General features: G+C 42.7%; 2 protein-coding genes across 4 annotated transcripts in view; both read right to left on the minus strand.

The window, feature by feature from the left end:
* Window positions 1–1,701: 1,701 nt before the first annotated feature.
* On the minus strand, window positions 1,702–5,324 carry LOC115382970 (glycerol-3-phosphate acyltransferase 4-like). Its single transcript, XM_030084967.1, has 12 exons — window positions 5,157–5,324; window positions 4,332–4,401; window positions 3,942–4,239; window positions 3,759–3,833; window positions 3,558–3,647; window positions 3,279–3,372; window positions 3,038–3,153; window positions 2,489–2,544; window positions 2,304–2,389; window positions 2,094–2,222; window positions 1,923–2,002; window positions 1,702–1,801 (listed from the first exon to the last, which is right to left on the minus strand). Exons 1-12 carry the CDS (start codon window positions 5,322–5,324, stop codon window positions 1,702–1,704), a joined length of 1,362 nt encoding a protein of 453 aa, XP_029940827.1.
* A 3,601-nt stretch (window positions 5,325–8,925) lies between these two features.
* The window catches only part of cabp1b (calcium binding protein 1b), a 14,149-nt gene continuing 7,323 nt past the window's right edge, over window positions 8,926–15,751 (minus strand). For 2 of the 3 annotated variants that reach the window (XM_030085005.1, XM_030085007.1), the window contains exons 2-8: window positions 13,459–13,626; window positions 12,605–12,635; window positions 12,377–12,520; window positions 12,126–12,235; window positions 11,976–12,050; window positions 11,770–11,842; window positions 8,926–10,504 (exon numbers count right to left, since the gene is read on the minus strand). In XM_030085005.1, coding sequence (XP_029940865.1) covers window positions 10,479–10,504; window positions 11,770–11,842; window positions 11,976–12,050; window positions 12,126–12,235; window positions 12,377–12,520; window positions 12,605–12,635; window positions 13,459–13,626 — 627 coding nt within the window. In that variant the 3' untranslated portion in view covers window positions 8,926–10,478. The remainder of the gene's footprint in view (window positions 10,505–11,769; window positions 11,843–11,975; window positions 12,051–12,125; window positions 12,236–12,376; window positions 12,521–12,604; window positions 12,636–13,458; window positions 13,627–15,751) is intronic. The other variant, XM_030085006.1, reaches the window with a different exon arrangement.

The following is a 15,751-nucleotide window of genomic DNA, read 5'->3' on the forward strand; positions in this document are numbered from 1 at the left end:
TTTATTTCACTTGGTGAGAGGAGGATACACTTCCACATGTAGATGAGTTCTTTTTTACATCTGGATGAAAACACCATGAGTAATAAAGTATTCCTGTCAATTTGAGATCTCTAAAGCCCTTTTCTCACTTTTTCTATCAGTCCTCACAGTGGTCTAAATAAAGAATTTCATATTATCCCTCTATGAAGTTATGCATTTCTTAGAACCGCTGTCTGTCCCGATGACTGCTTTATGTTTAAACAGTGACTCCTGCTGTTTGAGGAAAGAAAGGAGATTTTTCTGAAACAATTGAATATCTTTAGAAATGTCAGGTTCCTTAAAAAGAAAAAGGACCTTGACTTTAAAAAGAAGTACATTCTAAACCTTCATTGTTGCAGGTTACATTGTTTACAGTGCTAAAAAAAAAAAAAAAGGAGCCTGGCTTCACAGAGCAGCGAGGACATTTATAGAAACTTGAGCCAATTAGTGAATCGCCACGTGTGGCCTGGCTGATATAACAGTGTGCTGGCAAACAACAGTGGCGTAGAAATATGTTCACACTAACTGCATTTTATGAAATCTATCTTTAAAATAAAGTGTTCGAAATGTTCACTTCTTGAAGCATATAAAGTCTGCTTTCCATACAAGTAAACTGAATCAAATGTCTTCAAATGACAGTGTAATGAGTTAAAAAGTAATTCTGTTGTTTTCTATTAAATTGCCTTAAAGACTTTCTTCCACTCAGACCTTAACTGTGCTCACGTTTCATGTTTCAATATTAAAAAGCACAAGGTGTTTTGATGATGTATTGAAGGTTGCACCATGCACTTTTTCACAAGACTTCATCCTCTCCTGATCACTGTATTACTAAAGCAGCTGCTCCACTCCCTCCTCTGTAAATAGAGGCTTATGGGGAAGAGTCCCCTCCACGAGCAAGGTTGCCATTTTTTGCTCTCCAAGTCTTCCTGCTGTTGTTGAACACACACACTCCATCATGAGCTTTGTTGCTGCAGATGTAGCTTTGATGATCCGGTATTTTTTGCAGAAGTGAGCACAGCTTTCAGATTCCTTCCTGCATGTCCGGGTTGTTGATGGATGTGTTGCAACAACAGTGGTGGCTTGTAAAGGGAGCTCAATGAGAGAACAGGTGACGTTTGGTTTCTTCAGGCATCCCAGGTTTGTTCAGGTGATCACAGACTCCAAAAAGTAAAGCATAAATGACTCCAACACCATCAAACAGATGCTTTTATTGAGCCACAAATCTCTGTCATTAAGTCTTTTAGGGAACTCTGAGGTACTTGTGTGTCATTCAAGGCTTTATTTATTAGAAATTGTCCAACACTTGCACTTGAAATTACTTTCAGGTTTTGTTTGTATTTGCTTTAGATAAAATGAGTCGTCAACTTTACACAGTGATTGATTCAAAATCAATGAGAATTAGAGGAAACTGGTAATGGAATACACCCTGGATGCTCTGCTACTCAGAAGGTGATCATATTACGTTTATAGTTTTTTTTAACTTTATTTGTGTCCACCCTTTGAATTTTACAATGCCCAACATAATAAAAAGGTATATGTACAAATATTAAAAACTCAAGTTTCAAAGTATTTCTTTCCCCATTTTTCCAGTTAAAAAAAAGACAGGAATTGCAACACTTTTGCATAATGTTTGCAATTTGTCACATCCAATAAGCTCAACGTTGTTCTTTTTTTTTTTTAATCCTAGTTGACGCCACAGTCGCCCAAGAGAAGTTTGCTGTAAAGTTTCTGCTGTTCCTCTTTGTAGGTTTTCTTTACATTTGCTCTTTTCAGCTGTCCATCCCTATAAGAATAACATTTTAATGAGAACAAATCAGTGGCATTCATCTCATAGATGAATACCTAAAAGAACATCAACGTGATTGTTATTTAATTTTATTGTGGATGTTTTGCGAGGGACTCACCAAATGACATCCGCCAGTCCTCCTCGAACAGCGATGGCTGCCTTCACTCTGTTGGCAAACTGTACAGCATCCTCCCCGTCCTGAGACAGGGAGACAGAAAAACATTAAAAAAAACGGTCTATTTAATATCAATGTCTTTGTCAGTATAAATGTCAGTTTGTAAGGTTTGACCTCTTTGCTCATGGGAGGCAGGTACCAGATGCTGCAGACGATGGCCCAGCTGCTCATCATGGTCAGGAGGTAAACCACCAGCCCGAACCTGCTGCTGTTCCAGAAAGCTTCTCCGAACCGCGGATCATACTGTAGACCCAAAACAAAGTCCTGCCAGTGTCAGGTGAAAGCGGTATGTGAACCAATGTGGAAACAGAGAGACATTTCTACCTTAATGGCGACTGGATAGACTGGGCAGCCGACTTCAAAAGTGCCCTTTCTGAACATCATCACTGACGTGTTGTTAATGCAGGTGCCTGCAGAAGACAGTCTGAGGAGCTCAAATACACTTTAGAAACTATCCACATGCTAAAAGTGATCTGTTTTCACCAGGTACACGTGACAGGGATACAGACCTTCAGGGAAGATGACTGGAGGTGGTTTGGTTTTATCAGCAACATGATCTTTAAGTCTGAAATGACAAGCAAGAAGCATGAACCAGAATCCAATATGAGCTCCGACTGACACAAGGTCGAAGACCTGTTTACTTAACTTTCAGTAAAGAAATAATTTAAGGCTTGCTGTGTCTTTAGTTGTATCAAACTTAGATTGTTTTTTCTTATTAATTTTCTTCATGTTTGATGTGAATCACTTCAAAGCACCTTCCTGCAAAATGTGCCTTATAAATTACTTTTCCTTGCCTCACCTCACCCCATCACTGATCTGTATTTCCATTTCAAAAAGTTTTTTTTTCTCAGATATGAGACCTCTTTGCTCTCATATGAAAAATCTTTAAAATAGTTGTCTTATTCTGCCTTGTGTGTGTGTGTGTGTGTGTGTGTGTGTGTGTGTGTGTGTGTGTGTGTGTGTGTGTGTGTGTGTGTGTGTGTGTGTGTGTGTGTGTGTGTGTGTGTGTACGTGTGTTTACTGCTAGTGTTTAAAATGCACGGGAAATGTCATTTCACCGTTTGACCACTAGATGTCTCTCTTCGGCTTCTGTTCTTTCAAACCAGATGTGAGCAGAACATTTCAGCATGGCTCTTTGGATCATCCCAAACAGCCCTCCATGCAGCTGGCCAACCTGAGAGAGAAACACACTCACTTCAACAACAACATGCAGTGCAGTGATGGTTTACCACTTATTTATTTTCAACACACAACAGGGAAAAAAAAAAAAACAACAACAACAAAAAACACAAAACCCACCATGGAGCAGCTGCCGTCGTTGCTCAAGAATATGACATCCATCGGTGTTGTGTGATTGGCCACACAGATGCCATCATTCTTTGGTTTGTTCTCTCTGTGTTTAAACAAGACACAGATGTAAGTCATGATGTAAATCTGTATACAGGTGAACGTTATGGCTGCGTTTTAATAATTCAAAAGGATATTTTTGGTGATCTAATGGTTAATTGATGAGCAAAAAACATATTCCATTAGACGTACAAGAATAGGACAGGCTCCTAAATGTTCCGTATCCTGTACCTGTTGTGGTAGGTGATGACTGCAGTGAGAGACGTAGCACAGAGGCGACAACCGAGCCACTGAACCTTTTCACTCAAGTAAGACTTTATCCTGAAGACAGATAACACAGAGTCACACGAGTCAGCCCGTCTCCTCAGACTGCTTCACACATGTAGTTCTGAGCATCCAAACACTGTTTTCGTATTTCAGGTGAAAACTCACCGTGTGTTGGGTAGAAAGCTCACGAATGTGGCCGAGACCAGGAACAGACTAATTCCAGCAGCTGCAATAAGCATCCTGCAGAAAACGAAGCATATTACTATTTGTTTTAGAAAGTCTTCCAAGATCAAGATTGAACACAATATGCACCCATTCACCTATGTTCCCCTCATGCTCCCCTCTGACCTGGCGGGCAGCAGGACCCCGTAGCGGACCAGGATCCCCAGAGCCCACAGGACGGCGACCGGCCGGGTGACGTGACAGTCGTTCTTATTGCTGCGCGTCATCAGGTTCCATCCGTCCAGCTCCTGGGCTGAGAAGCACTTTGTCACCTCGTCGTCCACGATGCTCTCCACGCCTCGCCGGCAGAAGAAGATGAGGTCGGCCAGCTCAAACTCCGAGTCTGAGGCCGAATCGCAGACGGGACCCCGGATCTTCTGGATCTCCTGCTGCATCGACACTATTGGCTCTTTATCTATGATACCTTCAGTAGTGATGGGGAGCATAGATTCACTTGTCAGTACAGAAAACCAACAACGTGAAATGTTCACTCAGGTGCACAGAATTTTATTTTACCAGTTGCATATGGTTTGTAAAGTTGCTGATTGTTTTCCTTCGCTCTCAGCTCCATTTGCAAGGTTGCCCACTTATTCAAGACAAAAAAAAGAAGAAATAAATAGATTACAAATCTGGCATTAGTTGTGCTGTAAATGCCTGATATGGAGCAGTGTTGGTGAAGTGAAAAAAACACATTGTGCACTCTACTAGTGACTAATAATGTATATTCTGTTGCTCTGCAACAGAAATGATTTGGAAAGCCCAGTTTGAGACTAAATCGCTGTTCAGTTTTTCTGCCTTCTGATTTTTATATTCAAGTTCCTTCAATAACGCCCCTGTTTCCTCTTTGTTTGTTTAGTTTTCAGTGTGAACTCGTTCATTCTGGGCGTAAAAGAGGAATTCCAAATATGACAACTGCGAAAACTGCAACACCACAGAGGTTTAGCCGCCTGGATATGCTCCTTCCCAGGAGTCCAAGAACCCTCCCGGGTGTTTCATCGCACAGTTGTACCACAGCTGAAAGCTTGTTCCTCTCTGTGTTGTGTCCCAAAGCCTCAGTCCCAGAGGGAAGAGGATACAGAAGCAATGCGTCTGCCAGTCCCTCTGAGCGCTGGAAGCAAAGGACTCTCATTCAGCGAGGAGCGTATCTCAAAAGGTGGGATAAACACACAAGATTTGTCTTAAATACAGTCAAATCTGCTGTGGCGTCCTGTTAGATGTTGACATTCCCACTCCACAGGACGTACATGGGTTTTCTCTAGTTTCCTAAGCGACATGCTTCTAAAATTGCTTTTTTCTTTTTAAACTAACTGTAATTTATTAGAAGATGAACATCAAACTTACCTCAAATATCTTGAGGAGCGTCCTCAGGTAGAAGGTGCTGACACCAGAAACCTCTCCAGGTACAGTCGACACAATAACGAAGAGGATCGTGAGCGCAGACCAAACCGTCATGGTGGCGTTGAGGCATCCCCAGAGCAGACTGTCTTCAGCCAGAAGGAACCAAGCCATGCCGTCGACCTTCAGGAGGCTGGACGGCAGAATCAGACCCTCTGCTGGAGGCAATTCTCTGGATTAGACAAACACAGTACAAACACCTAATCCAGCAGTTACAGTTTCTGGGGGAAAACTCTTTAAAAGATCTTATAGGAAACATTACACACTGATGGTGTTTTTTCTCCCTCGAAAGCTTTTCTCAGAGTCATTTGTGCTTTCTAACAACGGGGCGGTGGCTGCCGATGAGGCAGCTATTAGCAGTCATTGTTAAAGAAGCTGGAATAACTGTTATGCAAGCTGTCAGTCAGTGTGTGAATACACAGTAGAATTTCTGAGGGGCTATTTGTGACTCTAAAAAAAAAAAAAAAGCAGGAAAGTTTTTTTTTTGTCCTCAGTGTGCTGCTTTTTTTTTTTGTTTCTCATTTTTTCCAATGAGTTGAAACTGAATTTAAAGCCGACTCGGCCGTTCTGCGCTGGCAGTGGGATGGACCGAGCCACTCTCTTGGAAGAATCGGGAGGAACAGCAGATGCTGAAACAACATGACAGGTGTTTGACCTCCGGTTGGAAAAACTGATGTTCCTGTAGTTTCTGTTTCAGACCGTTTGCTGACATGAGTCAGTACCATATCCAGGCGCTCTAGATGCTCGTGGAAGAAAGCTTGATAGAAAAAGAAAACAGCAATGTTGTTAGAAAGAAACGCCATCTTCTGTTGTAAATGCATTTTAATGACATCCTGGGAAGGTAGCATAGTGTCCACTACTCATCTCAGTTACACCCTGTATTTAGTAAAACTCCAGCACAGCACACACACACACACACACACAGAGGTCACAGGGCATACACAGATAGCGTATCCTTGAGGTGTTGTTATATTTTTAGTTGTAAACATACTTTTTTTTCTAAATGTTTGGTGAATGTTGATCTGGTTTGTTTCAGACTCCCTTCAGGTTTTGGTTCAGTCCTAATTAGTCATGACTGAACCACTTTAGGCTCAGGAGCAGCTTTATTAAAGGTCACTCATTTTGTGTTGGGCTCAGTGAGGGTAGGCCTGCTGTGAGACTGGTAGTGAATGCTTTGTGAAGTCTTTCTGCAATATCTGGAAAATTCATGTTACATTTAAATGATCCATTTTGGGAAACGTCAATCTGCCACCTTGTTCTTTTCAGTCCTCCCCGTCACATCCAGATTAACCACATCCCAAGACGGGGTGACCACTCGGTCTCTCACAGTTGTCCAGATACAGCAGACGTGGGCATTCCTGGTCCTGGCCGGCCGGCCGCAGTCCTGCATGCTTTCGATGTTCTCCTGCTCCAACCCACCTGAATGCACTGGAACCTAGCAGGAATGCAACACTCCAGGACCAGGATTCCCCACCCCTGAGATACAGCGACAACGACTGGATGCTCTTATCTCCAAATATCCACTCCATGGTTGGGCTGGTAACAGAAGGCATTCAGTGAAACTCAAGGAGTCCACAGTGTGGGCCAAAAGCAGTCTTTGCTTGACCCTTCCCTGCTACAGTCAAGGTGTAAAACCACTGAGCACCCGAAAGAACATCCAGAGACTCCTCAGTTTGAAAGAATGGCATAAAGATCCCTCTAAGTTATGCCACGACTAAGCAATCAAGTGACACACACTTTGATATCACCCGTCGTCACGTTGTCAAGGAGTTGCAGCATGGAAGCACAGTGCCTCTCAGCTTGTGAATTTTGACTTCCTCAAATTTGCTATGCTGGAAAAAAATCCAGTTAAAAAAAACAAAACAAAAAACTTCATGAACAACAACCTGTAGTTTCATAGTCTCCCTGAGTTCTTGCTTCTTCAAAAAGTCTGTGCATTTCTCATTTGGTCTGTAGAGAGGTTTGATTATGGAAGCTGAGAAGTTCAGTAGTGGAGGTTCATCCTGCAGAGACCTGGAATACTGTCAAAGTATCACAGTTCTCTTCTCTTGAATAAAACCAAATATGTCACTGCATTGGATTGACCACATACATGTTATCAAACCTGTGTTTTTGTCAGTTACCTAAAGCACTTTATCACCTAAAAGAGAGTCATTTGATTTCTTGCAGAATGGTGGAGTTGAACATAGAGTACAGTCAAGTTTTTCTCTGTTTCAGCATATAGCTGCAAGGTTTAGGAACCAGACATCTTCCTGAAACGTACCTAGTCAGAGGGGCAGCACTATGCAAGCTACACACAAAATGAATGTTTGCTGCTGCACTCTCCTTATATTAGTTATGCTAGGCTGCATCCAGTGACGAGATCACTGCAGAAAATAGGCAGATGAGAGAAAGAGATCGCACCACCTTCAGTGTTTACCTGTTCGCCTTCCCCCTGCACCTTAAAAGGCCTTTCCATTAAATAAAAAGTAATAAAAAATAGAAGAACTTAATGAATGCAATTGACAGGTCACCTGGCAGTGTTTCTAAGTTGCATCAATGCTTTAAAACATAATTTAAATAGCTGAATTAATCAATCCCACCCTTAGAAACTAAGGTCAGTCTTCGTGGGACTGATCCCACTTTATTTATTTTAAACATTTTTATAACCGCCTCTACAAGGTCACTCCTGCTGACCTGCGTGAGTAAACAACCGATTATCACTTTCATCTGAATTCCCAACATGCAAACAAATTGTCAATGTATTAACGCCTCACTACTAGCTCTAGAGGAAGCACTTACCCTCCTCTTAGGACTGGGATAACAAGCAGCCAGGTGGTGCTCCATCTGGACCGCGCAGTCTGAACTGCGGGGATCTCTGACGCTGCAGGATCTTAGTGCCACGCTGCAGCTGCAGGCAGAGTTGTGTTGAGTTTTCATGGCAACAGGTGGCCAATGAGAGCTGCTGTCTTTACACTGTGGACCCACGGCTAATCTGATTACAGCGGATCCGACACAAAGCACTACAAGAAGCACACAGCCGCCATCAGTGGAATTTGTGCTTTTATTCAAGACAAAGACTTTATTGTGACAAATTAATCTTATTGTGACTTGTTGGGAAATGTTGAAAGAATTTGATAGTTCAGTCAGACTTTCCAGGTGCATTTGAGGTTAAATGGTGACTCCAGGTCACCTGCAGGCTGCTGACCTGTCCAGGGCGCCTTTGTCGACTCAGGTGATTTTTTTTTGTTTAATACACTGAAGTGAGGCCTGCTGTGCTGTTTGCAGTTGGTTCCTTTTGAGTAAATTTACTAAAGACTGCAGATACCAGCTGTGCAATTTACTAGCGACTTAAAATGCCAGCTGTTTTCCACCCCCATCTAAATGTAATGCTGTGTGCTGTATTCCCTTTTTTCAATAAATGATTCATGCTGATTAATGATACTACTACACAATTACAAGCCTTGCAAAATTTGAGGCGCTCAGTTTTTCACCTTCAAAATAAAAAAAGTTATATGCTGTATAAAAATTAATTCAGTCATTTCATAAGTGCAACATGAACCGTTTTAATGTCTGATCTGATACAGCGACAATCCAAAACAATCTAACTGAAGCCAAAAACGCTGTATACTTGCTTTGTGATGGCTGCAGCTGAGATTTTATAATGTGACTTTCTGGACTGAATCTTGTTCAAACAGCATGAATAACACACGCAGAGACACACAAACACTTCTCAGGTTGAAATAAAAACCTTTATTGTCATGTAATCTGCTACAAACTGCAGTTCTCTGAAGCATGCATAGTTACACACAGTTAAGACGAGTTAAATCACACAGTAAGTAAGATTCCCTTTTAGAAAAGATCTGAACTTGATAGCATGCATGTGCCCTCATATGTATTCATGAAGAGTCTTCCAAACCTGCATCTGTCCAGACCGCCAGAGGACGTTTTGAAAATATAATCCACTGCATGAAATACAGCATGAGCTCACTACAATTAATTAGACTCGTGATATTTTTGTAAACTCTTTGGCTTTTTGCATAAAGAAGCTGAGACGGCCTCCTTACGTGTATTGATCGTGAAGGTAATGCGGTTGGTGCTCGAGATCAGAGAATGCTGGGATGACTTCATGGATGAGGTTTGATTGTTCAATTGGATTTGAGGTATTACAGTTAAAAACGTAAATGCTGCACCAGAAGAGAAACGTTTTCACCTCAGAGGTTTTTCTGCAGACTCATAAAAACCCGGTAAACAAACACATGTATCAAAGCTCCCGGATGAACGACTTAAAGCATGAAGAGAAACTTTCTTTTCATCTTCCACAGTGCGCCTCTGATCACCTGCTGCAGTGAGGCGCAGATTATTTCTCAGCCGAAAAACAAGTTTTACGTATTCATGCAGAGTAATGAGTAAAGCATAGATGTAAAACAAACATTTATGACGGCTCTGAAAATGAGCGAGTATATTTTTCACCCAAAAAAAAGGACCGGTGATCCTCGATGCACTCTTGAAAGTTACATATATGTATAAATACGTATATCACAGTAAGATAGGCATAACGTCAGTAGTGTCAGAAGAACCGCATCATTGCTACATTACACATAATTACCAAATGCCGTCACATCTCAACAGGGGTTCGACAGTAGCGTCCGGTGACGAAACACTGCTACAGCAAAAGGATAGAGAGAGAAAAAAAGATATGCATGAAACACAAACACAGATCTGACAGGACCACGTGGAATCCTTTCATATTGCCTTTTTGTATTTGTGCTTAGCTGTGCTGTACTGGCTGGAGTGCTTTTGCTGGCATACTGCTGTCTTGAAAAGAAGCAGAATCTCGATTGCTACAGGTACAAACGGCAAGGTTAGCTGCAGGTGTTTGAGCAACATGGCTCCAACGTCACATTAGTTTTTACCCGTCGGGTCAGCAAACACATCAGCACTGGAAACCCTGTTTTCCCGAAATAGAAATACTTTTTTTTTCTTTTAAATTTACGTTGCAAAAGTCACTGATATAGTGATTGGGTTTGTTTATTCTCTAAGGAACAGCAGCAGCTTCATATTAACAGTGTTGCTTCTGGCTGTCTTCGTCAGCCTCTGTGCTTCAGCAAGGCAGTTTCAGGGCAGGGTTGATATGTTTTCGCTGTCTTGCTCTTTGACAGTTCAAGAAATTCAAGATCCTTTAGTTTTTTGTTTTTTTTTTATGTAGGAGTGTGTGAGCCAGACTCGCTCCTTTTCCCTTTTTTATTGAGCCAAGGATCCAGGTTGTGCTTCGTCGCTTCAGGTGTCTCATCGAGACATCATCCTCACAAATTCTGCAAATTACAGAAGAGAATTGTCAGGAGGACGAATTGAATACAAAGCTTAATCCTAATTTCAGGAGAAAACTGACACGGTCACTAAATTAATTCTGGTAAATCAGACATTTAAACACTCTATTTGACTTGGAAGAGCTGGGTTTGCATCTTCCTACACTTTAGAAAACCACTTTTTAAAATATTTTCAACAGATACCATTAAAAAAGTAACTCAGCAGCTTAAAACTGCACGCTTAATTTAATAAAGAGGTTTGAAAAAAGCAAAGATCTACCAGCAGATTGTGCAGATGCCTTCAGCAATACAGTGTTTATCTCACTAGTTTTTGTTTTCCAGCTTGCAGTTTTCCGCTCTGCTTCGTGTTTCTCAACACCAAATAAAAAAAATGTTACGCTGACTTTGCTGGTGAGCACGCTCAGGTGTTTTACAGCTAATTATTGTCTGATGTTTCAAGACTGCTAGACACAAAAAATATGAAGAAACACAGATATAGACACGAAAACCGGTGCTACTTTGTGTTGCCAGTTGATGTCACGTGTATAAAGGAGACAATTCCAAATAAATCAGGGAACAGAATCGAATATACAATCAAATATACAATGTGAAATCTGTTTAAAGCTGATTACTGGCAAGGTTCATAATGCTAAATTCAAGGCTGGGAATAAGAACAGTCATCAAGAATCTAGAATTGTTTTGAATTTATATTCTAAATTCATTGCAATGTTATATACTTTTGCTGTTACTTATTTAAAAAATAGAGATGCACCAACACCGAATGAAAGCTCCATATTAGAAAATGGTGAGTATTTTGTGACGTTAACGTGTGGTAAATAGATAAATAGATGTTACACACTGTCCTATGTGTAACTGCACCATTCTGCAGAATTCACGGCTGCTGCACCCAAACCTGAAAATGATGCGAGCGTATATATATTGTTGAACGGCTGAACAACAGCAACGTAGCCTGTATGCATCTTTTTCATGCTGGGTGAAATAATCCCCTGGCAGGAGGATAATCTGACAGACAGACCTGCCGCCTTCATCCCCTCACCTCAGTATCAGCACGACACTGGGATATAAGCCAAGACACATGTTGGGATTTTTTGCTTATACTTAAAATATTTGGGATTCTGTGAGCGCGGATGCTTATATCTGCACCAAAATACAACTGTAACCAATACACCGTTTTTAAATGTGAAACCTCATATTGCACGGGATCTACAGAGAATAGCATCACTGTCCGTTATTTACCAAAATGAATTTACCTTCAAAGTCTACATGTCCGTCTCCGTTGAGGTCGATGTCCCGCAGGATGTCCTCCAGGTCTCTGTGGCCGACCTGCATGTTGTGTGGAAACGTGAAATATTTTGCTCTACAGACTCAGACGAGATTTACATGTAGGAGTGGAGCGTTGACGAAATTCAGACAGACAGTGACTGACGGAGGAGAAACTCGACTAGCAGCACCGTACCTGTTGTCCCAACAGTTTTTTCATCGCCTCTCGAAGCTCCGCTGTGCTGATCTGGCCGTCGCCATTGGTGTCAAACTAAAAAAATGGTGGAAAATGCCTTTATTATGAAGCTCTGCCATCACGCCGGCGGTTCGTCCTGTCGTTACTCGCCTCCTTGAAGGCGTCCCTCAGCTCCTTCACTCCAATCATGTCTGCCGTCTCTGCCAGGAGTTTTGGCCCCATGAGCTCAACGAAGTCCTCAAAGTCGACGTGTCCTCCCACTGATGGACAGATTGGAAAAAAGAAACTGAGTTAACCTCATTTAATCGTCACACAAAAAAATAAGAATATTTTTAAACACTGAAAAAAAAAAAAAGAAGGTTAATATAAATCATGAAACGCTCAGTCCCAGATTTAATTACAGTTCATGTTGATCTGCTGGCTCAGCTCGATCAGCTCCATCTCTGTCGGCATGTAGCCCATCGTCCTCATGCAGTTTCCCAGGTCTTTACAGCCAATGAATCCGTCTTTGTCCTTGTCAAACTCTTTGAAAGCCTCACGCAACTCTGAAAACGTGTGAAACAAAGCGCGGTAACTAGCCATTCAGTGTTCCTCTGTGTTTAATGAAAACTGCAGTGAGTATACTGTACCATCCATTTCTTCTGGCCTCAGTTCTCGGTCCTGCAGGGGATCAGAGAACGAGGTTAGGATCCAAAACACAGTTTCTTAAAGAAATCATGCCGATACGCAGCCTGCTTCACACAACATGACGCCGTAAAAGAGGAGCAGGCCGTGGCCGCATCGCGCCAGCAGCCCTCCAGTCTCCAGCTTGAGGGGAAGATCAGTCAGATCACACAGTGAGGAGGAGAACATGCAGTCTTGGCAACGTGTGACGCGACCGGGCATCAAGAGGAATTCAGAACAGGACACTGTAAGTTTGTGGAAATATGATTTTAAACCATGTCGGTGTGTGTTTGTGATGAATATGTTTCTGTTTTTGGTGTCAGATATACGTTGGTGAGGCAGAGTTCATCACCAGAACACCTGTCAACGTTTCATTTGAGGGTTTCAGCATCGGTTTCTTTCATGGCAAGAAGTTATGACTCATGTCAACTGCTGGAAATGGGAAGAAGAAGGATTACTGCCGTGTGAAGAGCCATTCTGGTGTCACTATAACCCCCGTCAGTCATCCTCCATCCTGCAGCAAATGTCCGACATGTTTTGTGCAGCCTCATGCATAAACACGCACACACACACAAACACGTACGCGCACACACATTCTTGACACCATAAACCCAACAGACAAACATTTTCAGCTGTGGTGTTCTGAAAATACTGTTTCCTCAGCTCCGCTGCTCTTCTTCGTGTGCGGTCGGCGCTGACATTACAGTGGAAGGTGATTACTACACACATTCCTGATGAGATTTGGTTATTGTGGATGTACTGTATTGTGCGCTAATCTCTCTCGGCATGCATGCACATGATATTTTCTGGACTTACGTACAGCCTGCCGGCTCTCAGCGAAGCCCTTGCGCAGAAAGATGCATGCAGGCCCCAACACGTTGTGCATGTTGGCTCCGTTCTGGGCCAGGGCCACTAGTGGCTCAAGATAGGCCCCCCCAGATCCCCCCTCCTCACAGGACTGCACTGCTTTGTAGTTCTTCTTCTGGTCCTGGAGCAGCATCCGGAGTGGGGGGCCGGATGTGGGAGCAGATGCAAAGACAGGGGTAGAGACTGTGACTCAGTTTGTTGATGCATTTTGTCAACAAGGAGCCAACGTGGAGTCGGGAAGAGGAGGCAGGGGCGGGGGGGGGGGGGGGGGGGGGGGGGGGGGGTTCACTTTAGGGACCGTAATCAACTGACACACGTCAGTCAGCCGCAGCAAAGTGTTGAGTCGAGTCGGTCGGAGAGACGAGAGGTGTGAGAGATATCATGACACAGCAACTGATGCCATCTGTGACTCCTTCCTGCAGGTCAGCTGCAACAGCAAGTCTCCGCACCATGAAATACATCAGGTTGAGTTTAATAGATAGAAAAAGTGCAGTTATCATTTGGCTCTCTGTACAGCGGATGGAATCATCCTTCAGATGCATAGCTTCTTACTTTAAACTTGAGTTTTTTTGTAGTTTCAGTTAACCCGATACCCTCTATCTATCTATTTTTTTTGTGGCATTTAAAGGGTTGATATCTCAGCACATTAATAATCAACCACATTACTCGTGTAGCAATAGCTCCATTCTGAAGATAACTTCAGGGTTTTCTTTTCCAGAAGACAAAGCTTCAGTTTACTCAGCCATGTAATTATAATTGCCAATTAACCAGTCAACCAGGGGACAAATGTTCCTTTTACATCAGTGGTCCCAATTACCGAGAAGAGCTACAGGTTAATTAAAAACAGACAATCACTGGCTGGCAGTGGACACAAAAGCTTCCTCGAAAAAAAGCCACATGAGGGACAACAATCGCTCTCACTAATGCTTAAATTACAGAGCAGCAGCCTGATGCAGCCTCTGTTACTTCCGCAGGCTCGTATGAAGCTGATTTGAAGATGGTAACTTATCGGGTATAAAACATGTAATTTTGGTTTGGGCCTCAGTGGAGAAACATCCAGCTAAAAGCGACTGAACATCACAGCAAATCAGCGAGGGAGCATTTAGCCACTGCGTTAAATCTCCCTGACATGACCTAATATTATCTTCAGATGAGTTATACGGCAAAACATTACGACATTTTCAGGAATGCAGGACCATTATTAATATGCATTTTTGTCCTTTCTGTAAATAAACAAAGCGTCGTGTGCTTTATAAATGACCTTCACACTCAATCTGTTGTCATGCCAGCGCTGATGCCAGGCCGTGCTTTCCTGCAGTTCTCGCCACAGGAACGGGATGCCCACTGGGTAATCTGACCTAGTGATGCATGGAGCAGGGCTGTCCAAGGCGATATCGTGCCAGATAACTGCTATGAAGCCACGCGCTAACCGTTATATAAAAAGAAAAGCGAAGGAATAGAAAAGAAAAATGCACGCATGAGAACAGAAAGAAGGAAGGAAAAAAAAAAAGACAAGTCAGGCAAGAACTTCTGCAGCACTCCACCACCATTTTGCACAGATGGCATCAACAGTTGCTTGTCATATTGTGCTTCCTCAAGGATGTGCAGCTGCTGATATGAAGGAGGAAATTCTATTTGTGGGACTGTCTCATTGCCATACTGAGAATCCATTCAAGCATGCATTGATAGGACGAGGACAGCAGATGCAAGAGATACTCAAGTGAATGTGGTAAAAAAAAACACCAAAAGACCCAATGCCAGTGGTGCTGTTGAGCTACGGGAATCTGACGTGGTTGCGCGGCTGTTTACCACATTACTACAGACTGTTTACGTCCTGCAGGTGCTTGCTCAACAGGGCAACATCTTGTGCTAGCTGGGGAAGGTGGGATTCATGGTCGACCTGGCCGCCTCTGAAGGTTAGTGGCATGATCGTAATTCATAAACTCAGTCATCGGGTCAAGTCCTGACCTCGGTCTGCATCTATTCTCTGAGAAGCGACACGGGAATTCATATTCTGAAACCTTAAAATGCTGTAAAGTCACAAAAAAAAAGTCTATATGTCTGATGGGTAAACGTGGACGAAAACACCAACCGTGGACACAAGCTTTGTGTTGAAGTGTTGGTTTGTTATTCTTCAACGAGACGAAACACAGTTTAAAGCATTCATCAAGAGCTACTGGTCAGAGTGGGAACACGCCGTGAAAACAAGCATGCATTAGAGTCAGGGGATTCAGGGGAGGGGAGAC

The sequence above is a fragment of the Salarias fasciatus genome, assembly GCF_902148845.1.
Source record: "Salarias fasciatus chromosome 7 unlocalized genomic scaffold, fSalaFa1.1 super_scaffold_4, whole genome shotgun sequence".
Taxonomy (NCBI): domain Eukaryota; kingdom Metazoa; phylum Chordata; class Actinopteri; order Blenniiformes; family Blenniidae; genus Salarias; species Salarias fasciatus.

What these genes read in the sequence shown, in the direction of transcription:
- LOC115382970 (XM_030084967.1), bottom strand. Translation starts at nt 5,324, where the DNA reads ATGGCTTGGTTCCTTCTGGCTGAAGACAGTCTGCTCTGGGGATGCCTC. An exon ending in TCCAGTCATCTTCCCTGAAG is followed by an intron (nt 2,390 to 2,488) that starts GTCTGTATCCCT and finishes TGTCTTCTGCAG; the next exon opens with GCACCTGCATTAACAACACG. An exon ending in GGACTGGCGGATGTCATTTG is followed by an intron (nt 1,802 to 1,922) that starts GTGAGTCCCTCG and finishes TTATTCTTATAG; the next exon opens with GGATGGACAGCTGAAAAGAG.